This window comes from Danio rerio, chromosome 15, assembly GCF_052040795.2.
Source record: "Danio rerio strain M-AB ecotype USA chromosome 15, GRCz13ab, whole genome shotgun sequence".
NCBI lineage: Eukaryota > Metazoa > Chordata > Actinopteri > Cypriniformes > Danionidae > Danio > Danio rerio.
The window spans coordinates 21,942,501-21,954,673 of NC_141035.1; the positions used below are offsets into that span (position 1 = coordinate 21,942,501).

Sequence of the window (12,173 nt, forward strand, 5' to 3'; positions counted from 1 at the left end):
ACATACCAAATCATAGTACTATTGCCAACCAGGAATAATAGCTCAAAGTGCCCCTTTCAATAAATCTTTCATATTCAGCTTCCTCCGTTTCCAGACTGATACCCTGCTTATATCATATCCTGTGCTCTCCTCTTTCTGCGTTTTCCTTCATTTTTTGTACCCCTCTGCCCGTCCTTCCTATGGCATCCTCCTCCCCCGAAGAGACAGAGCACCTGCACCAGCGCCTTTATGGAAGACGGAGATGTTCCGAAGTGCAAAGTGAAACCAAGTGCGGGAATGTAGCCATTGGGTCCGCCTCCGCCGCCCACTGATTGGCTAATGCCGAGAGCTTTGGGGCGTGTATTGGTTAATCATCCGCCCCCTGGTAGTAAAATGGCATGGCAGATGCTCTTATTCAAGGTGAGTTGGAGTGTGCTGGTGTAGTACAACTGCTGCAGTATCATGCGCATTAACAGAAACCAAAGTCCGCACCTCTTTGGATCTTCTTCTCTATTGTGTGGCTTTCTGAACGGCACATGTGTTGTTCTGGATCTGCGGGGAGATGAGTGACAGTGTCGTGGTGGTGGTGTTTTTTTATTCAGCTTTGATTTGTGCAGTATGAAATTCTGTCTTCTGCGAACTTCCCTACACGTTTCCTCAGGCATGACATTTTGATTCTGATGGAGAGTGTGCATCAGTGGTGCACACACACACACACACACACACACACACACACACACACACACACACACACACACACACACAAACATACACAGACACACTAAACTAAGGGTGTGGCAATAAGTATCATCATTGTTTAAGATGTATGCAGTGACTTTAAATGAGCTTTTTATTCATTTATCTGTTCACACTGAGTCACCAGAAAAAAAGTAACAACGGAAAAGCCTGTAACTCTTTCCTCTCTATATAAAGCAGATACCCAGCAAACAAGTTTGTGTTTAATAGACGTTTAATAGACATCTAAATGTAGACTGCTTTACTAAAAACTTTGGCTGTCAGTGAATATCTAATAGACGTCTAAGAATAGCCCAAGACTAGTCATCAAATAGACAGATTAGACAGACTTTAAATGTGTAGTGATTCGTTTCTGTTTATTTGATTAGTCTTGGGCTGTTCTTAGACGTTTTTTGGATTTTCACTGACAGCCCAAATTTTGCCTTGTTTTTGCCAAGACAACTTTAGACATCTTTAAAAAAAAAAATGCTTGTTGAGGACTTTCTTTTAGACACTCCATGTTACAAAGACTCAATAAGATAACAACAATAAATAGAATACATATCACATTTTTGAGAAAGTATATTAATATGTATAACTCCCGATTATCTACAGAAAAATATAAATAAATATTTCCTAAATATTTCCAAAAATATTTCCTAAATGTAGAATAAAGAAATATAAAAAACACTTTACAAATTTATTCCATTAAATATCATTAAAAGAAGAATCTGTTTTTAAATTAAAAAGCCTAATGACATTTACTATGCAAATTATAAATAACAAACGGGTCATTCAACTTTCCCTTATTCAGAATTTGGCCAATTGAATAAAATTAATAATAATAAAATAATAATAACAATCATTTAAAGCTTCACAATTTTTTAGCAGCTTGTAAAAAAAGTACATTTGAAAATTCATGGATAACAACAACTGTATTTAAATAAATTTTAATTTGAAGGATTATCCATGGATTATTTTCACTATTTATGATGGCATAGCAGTCAAAATAAGACAAATGAGCTCATACATGGAATTTTAGACAGCGAGGGGTGGGTTTTTCGAACGACCCAAATCCCCTTTCCATCCTGAACTACATACTCGATGGCCATCCACCCTACACACACCTTAACTTTTCTGATTTTGATTGTATAGTGCAAACAAAGCTTATTTGAATCATTATCAATAAACAATATAGCAGCTTATCACACAACACATGGACATGATGTAAATCATTTTTTGTGATGCAATATATATTACTCACACATAAAAACGAATTCTAGCAACATTTTAGCTAATTGTGCGACATCTCTATCTTTATTTAAGTACTCACTATAAATCAGTATGTTTTTATATAGGTGCCTGGCTACTGAAAATAGATCTGGAAGCAGATATCACAGCCTCTGGTACTTTTTACCTTGCACTTTTTTGTTAATATTTATTATCAATTATTTGTTTAGGATATTTTTTCATATTCTGATTCCAATGTCTAATTAATTAATTGTTAAAATGACTATAATTAAATAATATTCTTAAGAATAAAATTTGAAAAAAGTGTTCTTTGAAAGAGTGTACTTTCATTATGTTGCTATTATATTGTCATTCTGGCATTATATAATGAGTGGCATAAATAGTCTTAAAATGACAATAATGTCCTAAATTACAATAACCAGGCTCATTCTGATTATGTATAATTATGTAGATCTATATACATTTCTGGAGAGAGCCAAATACATCCCAGGAGCTACGTTTTTTTTTTTTTTTTTTTTTTTTTTTTGAGTTTTTGAGTTTTTGAGGTTTCTGAATAACACTGTCGAGAACCAGGATAGGAAAGTATATATATATATATATATATATATATATATATATATATATATATATATATATATATATATATATAAAATGAAGGGGGGAGGGGGGGCTAAATTAAAAATGACAGGATTTTTTTAGGAGAAATAACAAAACGGGAGGGTTGCAGGAGATTGGTCTAAAATACAGGAGACTCCCGGGAAAAAAGTGTTGGCAAGTATGACTTACTCTGTTTATTTAAAATCTAATTAAAAAATAATTAAAGAAAAAAGTATATAATAATAATGGGGTGACACGGTGGCTCAGGGGTTAGCACTGTCGCCTCAAAGCAAAAAAGTCATTGGTTCAAGTCCTGACTGAGTCAGTTCCCTGTTCTCCCTGTTGGCAGTTCATTCTGATGTGGTGACCCCTAATGAGTTAAGAGAATAAGCCAAAGGAAAATGAATGAATGAATGAAAAATAATAATGGCACTTGGTAATAAAATATTACTACTAATAATAATGCTTCTCAGGGGTGACGCAGTGGCGCAGTAGGTAGTGCTGTCACCTCACAGCAAGAAAGTTGCTAGTTCGAGCCTCGGCTGGGTCAGTTGGCGTTTCTGTGTGGAGTTTGCATGTTCTTCCTCCATTCATGTGGGTTTCCTCCGGGTGCTCCGGTTTCCCCCACAGTCCAAAGGCATGCAGTACAGCTGAATTGGGTATGCTAAATTGTCTGTAGCGTATGAGTGTGTATAGATGTTTTCCAGAGATGTGTTGCAGCTGGAACGGCATCCGCTCCGTAAAACATGTGCAGGATAAGTTGCCGATTACTTCCGTTGCAAGCCCAGATTAATAAAGGGACTAAGCCGAAAAGAAAATGAATGATTTACTTCTCAAAACACTGGAAAATACGTTTTTTTTTTTTTACAAGTTATGAGCTGCGTCCCAAATGGCACACTATACACTATGCACTCATGCACTATGTACTTATGCACTTACACACTCAACAGGATAGTATATGTATGAAGTGGTGTCCCAAATGGCACACTAATGTTTTTTTTACTAAGCGGAAATTCAAACCGTTTCCCTAATGACGTTTGACGGTTGCCAAATCAGTGAAATAAACAACAGAATTATCAAATAATACCTGCCATGAGTATTTCCGCATTCACCATCGGGAGGCGCTATAATCACTCTCGTTGGAGAATTTTGCTTTCACCATCCAAAATAAATAAAGTTATCCAACATGTGCGTCCGATAGCTCCGCCCCTTCCGCTACGTATGCAAACCTGCGGTCGTTGAGTGCGTGAAGTGTCCATCATTACACACTTCATTTTAGCGGCTGAATGAGTGCATCATCCGGGTAATTAAAGTGTACTTATGATTTTTAGAGTTTTCAGTGTGAACACACTACTTACACTGTTTATACTACAAAATGGCGTAGAATAGTGCATAAGTATGCGATTTGGGACGCAGCTAAGGTCTTTCGACAATATTATACTGTAAAACAAAACAAGAATTCCTATTAATGCCAGTCATTCAATCATGACATCATTAATCATCAGGACCCAGATTTTGGGTTTCGATCTCCGTCTTGTCCTTGGCAATGTCAAGTTTTCTATTGTCAAGGGACACAGACTGCAGGCAGAGAGTTAACAACCCACTTTTCATTTTTAATCCTAACTAAAACTTTATGTACAGACAGACTGTAAACCTTTATTTTCTGAGACAGTTGTCCTTTGTGGTCTGCTCAGCCCACAAGGAAACAAAATTGTCCCATGAGAAAGCAATTATCTAGGATAATGAATGCTTTGAACCAGAAAATACAGACTATAAACTGCACTCTCTGCTCTTGTTTGACAATCATTCTGCTTGGAGGCACCACACGTATCTTCATGTGAGCTTTAACTACACATCAGATTAATCACTGCTAATTGCTGAGGTTTATTCGGCAATATGAAGATTATGGCTGACATAAACAACTCACAGTTTTTGAACAATCTCTAAATATAGCTAGATAAAAATCCGATTGCTTCTGTGCCTCGCTGTTATTTTTATAAGTCAATTATATCTGACTCTTAACTAAAAATAATGACTATTCTTACTCCTAATGTAGATGTTTTCTGCTTTATTTGTACAGTTTTTATTTATACAGTTTTTACTTGTTTAAAATGTGAGGTTTATATAGTGTGCCTATATATCTAAATGAAATAATTTGACGGGGTATATTAAGTGAAGTTTATTTATAAACAAATTTCGAGAGGATCACATGCTTATGATTGTTCACAGCTGTTCCAACTTTAGCTAATGACTGATTATCCTATCAGATGATCCTTAACTCACTATAAATAACCAGAGTTTTCTCATCTCAATATCTTCGGTTTGAAGAAACCCCCCACCCAACCCTACTTTCCCTCCTTTCAAACGGGCGTCATGGTGGCCAGCGATTAGCAATGTTGCCTCACAGCAAGAATGCCCCTGGTTTAATTCCTTTCCAAACCAGACGGCATTTCTGTGCGGAGTTTGCTCGTTCTCCCCATGGTCGCGTGGGTTTTCCCCGGGTCCTCCGGTTTCCTCCCACAGTTCAAAAACAAGCATCCTAAACAATTAATCCAAATACTTTAGCTAAACTCTGAGTACACCTTACAGCATCCATATCTGACACTTAGCTACAACAAGCAAGAAGGGGAGTCATCGAGATCTACCTGAGCTCAAACTCCCCTCTCGCCTTGCAACGGGAGGGAGCCCAGGGCTCGAGGATCTTATAAGCTCAGAACTCTCTCCCGGGACAGCACGCCAAACTGGCTTTATTATAAATCAACAGCTAAGTGTGAACTCTTGAAATGTATATAGTTTTAAAAAAAATAGATGTCTATATTGCGGACAGCATCTATTACATCATAACAATTGTATGTGGTGACAAGTAAATGTTTAAAAAAGTGGATTTTTCGTTAAAGCAGTTGTTTAAGTGATTCATTTAAAATGATGATTTATTATGAAATTAAAGATGATATATTCTTTCTAAGTGTACAGATGTATCAAAATGGTCCATATTAGTGTCCTAAAAGTACATGTTAGTACATAAAGTGTATATACTCACTGGCCACTTTATTGGGTACAACTTACTAGTACGTGGTTGGACCCCTTTTGCCTTCAGAACTGCCTTAATCCTTCGTGGCATAGATTCAACAAGATAGTGAAAATATTCCTCAGAGATTTTGGTCCATATTGACATGATTGACCATTCTCTTTAAACCCTAGAGATGCATGAAAATTCCAGTATCAGCAGTTTTTGAAATAGACCAGCCCGTACGGCACCCACAACCATCCCATGTTCAAAGTCACTTAAATCACCTTTCTTCCCCATTCTGATGCTCGGTTTGATCTTCAGCAGTTTATCTTGACCATGTCTACATACCTATATGCATTGATTTGCTGCCATGTGATTGACTGGTTAAAAATTTGCTTTAAAGAGCAGTTGGACAGGTATACCTAATAAAGTGGCCGGTGAGCATATAATGGTAACTAAAAAGTACAAAAGTGTTCATTCAGTCAGTTAGTCAGTCCGTCTGTCCATAAATTCCATTCCAGTCTAAAAATTACTCACCTTTGTCATTCCCTGTTATCTCTTGTGTTTGCGTCCCTCCTTCCTAGTGTGATTATTCCTGGTTCCTCCTCTGGTTGTCGTCAATCCCCATGTCCGTATATGTGCTCCTGGCTCCTGACACTCCATCTGGTCTTCTCATTCTCTATCCTGCACATCAGCTTCATTGAGTTTGGTTCTGTTTATCCTACCATCCTTTAAAATAAACGTCCCTTCTCTGGTCCGTTTCCTTTCTTGTGACACTGAGAGCAGAAATAATAATCATCATCATAATTTTCCTTGCAAATATTACATTTACTTATTTTTTTATTTCTGATTCAAAAGGCTTCGGAGATTATCATCAGTGGCCACTGCATTTATGAATCTCAGAGGACCACAATGTCATCTAAAAATCTTCTTTAATGCTCAACTGAAGAAAAACAAGTCATCTACATTTGGCATAGCCGGCAGGTGAGTAAACGAACAGCCAATTTTCATTTCAAAGTGAACATTTCCTTTGAAATGTTTGTGACAATCATGCAAATGATCAAAAGAATATATGCATTAAGATTAGAAATCTTGTTTCGTAATGGAAAGATTCTGTGGAAATTAAAGGTCTTTTATGAAGTCATATGTGCCAATAAAGAAGCTTTATGTTTAATCTATTCATTTATCTTTCTGAATAAGACACTCATTAAAGAGCCCATATTATGGGTTTTTGAAAATTCCCCTTCATGTAGTCTGTAACACAGCTCTTAGTGAAGTGAAGTATCCAGCTAAGGCTTAAATCTGTAAGAGTACAGTGTTTAAAACTGTTGATTCATCTATAAAAGAGTCGACTCATAGTGCTTCAAACGAGTCGCCTTGATACCGAGTCATTAGGTGTTTCGCCATGACGTACGAACGAAACCAAGTTATTCACGTGCACGCGCAAACCCGGGAAATTTCAAACCTGAGGCCCCGCCCTCTGACGCAGTAACGCAGACACACACACCCACAAACACACTCACACAAACATGCCGGTCGATTGAAGTCACACTGCAGATGGATATTATCGAGCCTCTTCCCAAAGATGAAACCTCAGCATTATAACCAAGCAGTTGGAAACTACTGGACACTTCTGCAAACTACATGCTACAAAGAATACTTCACCAGCGTTTGTTAAAGGAAGGATCAGTAAAGAGTAACTTACTGATGGACGTCAGGATGGGTTTCTTCCTCCATTTCTCAAGTGTAAGTACAAGCGATTAAAGTTGTTGCCTCGTTGACTCTAGCTTGCAAATGTATTTAGTTGTGATTTGTTACTTGTAACCGCGTGTACTGTATCAGGTTAACTGGCTATATTCTCTTTTCGCGTGCAAAGTCACGTCAAAACCGCAACGCGTGCTGCTTTGTTTACGGAGCTCCGTGGACGAGGGTAGTGTGTGTGTGCGTGCGCTGTCGTCCGGAGGTATGTGTGTGTGTCTGTGCGCGCGCGCGCGCGTTGTCGCCCGGAGGTCTGTGTGTGTTTTTGTGTTTGTGTGCGCAGACGATGGCAATGTGTGTGTTTGTGTGTGTGTGTTTGTGTCTGTGAAAAAAGCAGAGTGAGACAAGCTTGGAGATCTCCTCAACAGTTTTTGGAGTTTTTGCTCAATAAAATAGTTAATCGTCTGAATTTTCAAGTCCATAGTCTGTATTTACATTGACCCACTGGCAGCTAAAATCCACGCCTACACTATCGAGCGTGTATGAACTGTGATTACTTTTATATTGCTGATTAGCTGTTGTGTATTTTACTCTCTGACTGAAGGCAGTCGACCAATCGAAACAGGCTGTCATTGGTCCAATCAGCGCAGATTAGCTTCGCGCTAAGGAGGGGTTTGGGAACAAATGAATCACTGGACGATTCATACAGGAGTCGCTGGGATAATTAGGTAAAAATAAATGCAGATTATGAGACCATGAAAGTGTTTTTTGACCTTGCATGCATATTAGACTGTTGTTGGAGACCCTTACAACCAAGATATGACCCTATTTCATGTATAATATGGGCTCTTTAAAATTATTTCACTCGTGTGTGTGTGTGTGTGTGTGTGTGTGTGTGTGTGTGTGTGTGTGTGTGTGTGCGTGCGTGTGTGTGTGTGTGTGTGTGTGTGTGTAATATTTACTGAAACTGATTTACACTAAATCATTATATTTATTGAATTAGACATTTCTACACCATTTTAACTAGTTCAGAGGTCTGTGAGTCCTTAAATTTTAAAGTGTATGGGTATATTGCCATACATAATAAATGTGCTGGATCAGCGGTTCCCAAACTGGGGTTCGCAGTCTGACCACCAGGGGTGCGCAAAAGAATGTTTGTAATGGCAGAAAATGTACCATTATTCTGTTCATTCATTTATCTTGGGTAAACTTCACATATCATATTGAAAGAAAATAAATTCACTGAGAGAGAGGAAAATATCACATAACAAATTGTAATTTACAACCTATGCATACTCACTCATCTCGCGGTTTAACGTCTATGTCACAATAGCCCTGCCATTTCCTATTAGTCGCAAAGTGATAGTACATTCATAATTTATTTTTATTTTTATTTTTTGCTTAATATATTCATCAAAATAGATCTGCAGCGGCCTCTTCTATGGAGATGTGCAGTGACCTTAAATATATAGGGACTCGGAGGATAACGAACGAGGTGAAGAGGTGCAGGCGGGAACAGAGAAATCCAGCAGAGATGTACTGATGAAGTACAAATGATGAAATCCAAACCCGCAATGTGTAGTCAGTGGTGAGGTTTTAGCTAATAGCAGTCTTAAGCCCTCATATGGTACGGCACTTACTAACAAGACACAGCCGCTTTCAAGACATGTCTGTAAGTTTTTATCAAGGAAAATTGGAGGAACTGCATAAGAAGAAAAAAGGAGGCACAATGGAGTAGTAGCTTTTATCTGAAAAGTTGCACCATCGGTTTTACTGGGTACGCTGCAGCATCCATCAAGAAGCTCTAGCTTGAAGAAAAACATGCCAGATGAACTTTTGTCTGTACTTAATGATGCTGTGAAAATTGTAAACTTCATAAAAGCTCGTCCATTAAATTCCCATATTTTTTTATTTTTATTTTAATCGCGTATACAGAAAATATGTGTATTTAGTTATTGTATTTAAAAATGTGGAGTTTAAACAGAGAAAGGGGTGCTTGACAGGTGTCAAACATTAGAAAGGGGTGCCCACAGCAAAAAGTTTAGGAACCACTGCAGTAAATACACAATATTTACTCACTTACAAACTAAAGGGATAGTTCACTCAAAAATAAAAATTCTGTCATCATTTCCTCATCCTCCACTTGTTCTAAACTTGTTCTATTTTTTTCCCTCTGTCGAATACAAAGATAATATATATTCTGTACATTGTGAGATTCATATTTTATTTTAAATTATTCATGCATTTGAATTATGGGTCCTTCCTCCAATAATTTTTGATGTTGAAAAATTTTTTTAAATGACATTTATTGACATTTTTAATAGTTTGAAGTGATATATTTTCTGCGTTGGAGTACAAAACCTGCTAATAAACTGCCAGTACTGTTATTCTTTTATATAGTCCAGGGTGTCTGCGAGGTCTTAAAAAGTATTAAAAGTTGATAAATCAATGTAGAGAAATTTAAGGCCCTTAAAACGTATTAATGCATCCTGAATGCTATTTTACAAGTTATTACATTTTATATCATTTTTGATTATGCAATGTATGGTTATATGCTTAAGTTTGCCTGAATTAAATCTGCGAATATCAGGATGCTGTGTACTTTATGAAATCAATGAAATCCTACTATGGATTTGACATCATGCTGCTTTGTTTACTGCATTAACCAAAACAACATTGTTATTTCTGCAGTTCTATTTTTGTTCAGAATATGAATAATGTTTTAGTTTGAATTAATTTCTTACATTAATATTTAGGAAATATACTGTAAGTCAAAATCACACCAGTGTTTTTGTTGAAATGGGTTATAAGGTCTTAAATGTAGGGAAAGAGTTAATTCTCTATGTATAATTTTTTTATACAGAAATGGTTACACGCAACTAAAATGTCAGCAAAAATAAAAGGCTTTCAATTTCAAAAGTTTAAAAAAATGTTAAAAAAATGTCATGATCACCATCGATACAGGCTTGCAGATCGCTGTTAAACATGAACCCTCACTCAGACTAAAATTCTGTCATTTATAAACTGCAAATCCCATCATGCACCTCACACACACACCTGTTCCGGAACCACCGATGAATACATAGCACTGCTGGGAGCTGGCCAAAGACTGATTTCACAGGCTATATTCTGATTACATTCCCACACAGTTTGCTGAGTCTTGTTGGTATATCCCTGTAACATAACAAAGCGTTTCTTGTGTCTAATGTAGGCAAGGGTCGGTGTTTACCTTATTCTCTGCATGATGGGCGCAGCCATTTGAATATTTTTGGTTCAAGACTTCGGGCCGTGATGTTGCAAACTGACATTTTCCTAATATATTATTTTGCTTTGTCTGTATAGTCATGAACACACTCGTTTATAGAGTTAGTAGTTTGACCGTTTGAATTAGAAATTTTTTTCCATAGGCAACTGAATCCAAAGTTCTAAAGCAATCGCAAAAACAAACACAGTTCCGCATAGCAGACTAAGGTCAATAAGATTTTGACGATATGATACCCTTGGGTAAAAATATCACAGTATTATATTGTAATTACTGCTCTAAAATATGTTCTTTTTAAATGTCTGGGTAAAAAACAAACACTTATATCCCTATTGAACACAACATATTTTATTTTTTAAAAAGATTTTAAAAATATATTAGAACAGTAACTTTTGATGTGGAAGGTGCTTTTCAGCTGTTGCCTGATAAAGTAAAATAAAATAATGTAAAAAAAAAAAAATTACTAATACTCTAGAAATTTTTTTTGCCAGTTTTAAAACCTTGACTATTGCAAACTGCTCTAAACTTTGTCCCATGACTAGTCTAGTCTTTCTGTGTTTCTTGACCCTTGCCTTGTTTTTGTTGTTTGCCGCCTTCGACAACCTTATTGCCAGTGACCTCGGCTACGCTTCTGGATTTTCCTGTATGTACCTATTTGTTCCTTTGATTAAACAATGACTCTCTGAAGTTTCTAAATAAAGCTGCAAGTGTATCCTCACTCTGTTTTCACCTGACTTTTTGGTTACAATTATCTGTTTTACAGTTTTGTTTGTTCTTCAAAAGAAGCTTACACAAAAGTTATGAACTGCTTTAGTGAGAGTAAATAGTGAGGAAGTTTTTATTTTAAGGGGAACCATATCTTTAGAAATAAAGCGCCCACATTGTCCATGTTGTTTCCACAAAGATCCATTTACATCCATGGAGTCTTTTCATTCTGCAAAATATTCTTTTAATGTGGAAATTGGCTCTATAGATTATCAAAATAAAGGTTGAGAAACTAAAATTAGTCCTTATGACAACACTGCATTATTTGTAAAAACACTGAAAGAATAAAAACTTTAGAAAGCTTCTGTTTGTCATCTTTGAAATCATTATAGTAAGTAAGAACTCTCCATGTTTGTAATGTTTGGCTTCTGATCAATAATTTAGCCCTACTATGAACGACAAAGTGTTCTTGCCTGATGCTGACACATCAATTTCTACTCAAAGATCTTTACATATCATGTTGGTGAAGATTAATTATTGATAGAAACAGGTCTAAACTTCACTGGGATCTATCCAAATTTATTCAGTCAGTCATTATAATGCACAGTTCTTCAATGGTTGGTTGAAATGTGTGTGACAGACATCTTTAAACATGTTTGAGTGTCTGTCCGATGGCAGTCTCTCATGCATGATTGTGGGCTTCATCTGCCATGGATGAAGTGCCAGAATGCAATGGCTGTAATGTGTGTAATCCTCCCCTCACATGATTCCTTTGGAGTTAAACAGCCTTTTCTGAGTGCTGACAGTCAATGTTTTCACAACATATGCATTTACGAAGATCTGTTGTGCTAGCAAAGGCATGCATGGTCAAACTCACAATGCTTCAGTGTAGATGAATTTAAAAGTGCAGGATGGTGTTGATAATATTAAATAAAT

General features: G+C 36.7%; 1 protein-coding gene across 40 annotated transcripts in view; it reads right to left on the minus strand.

Moving 5' to 3' along the window:
• Positions 1-253, minus strand: part of igsf9ba (immunoglobulin superfamily, member 9Ba) — a 118,728-nt gene extending 118,475 nt beyond the window's left edge. For all 40 annotated transcript variants that reach the window (XR_015509292.1, XR_015509291.1, XR_015509290.1 and 37 more), the window contains exon 1: positions 1-253. This exon is cut by the window's left edge and continues 50 nt beyond it. Coding sequence is in view for 4 of the 40 variants with exons in the window: in XM_087283982.1 (XP_087140108.1) it covers positions 1-14 (14 nt within the window). In the remaining 36 variants the exon portion in view is untranslated.
• Positions 254-12,173: the final 11,920 nt, after the last annotated feature.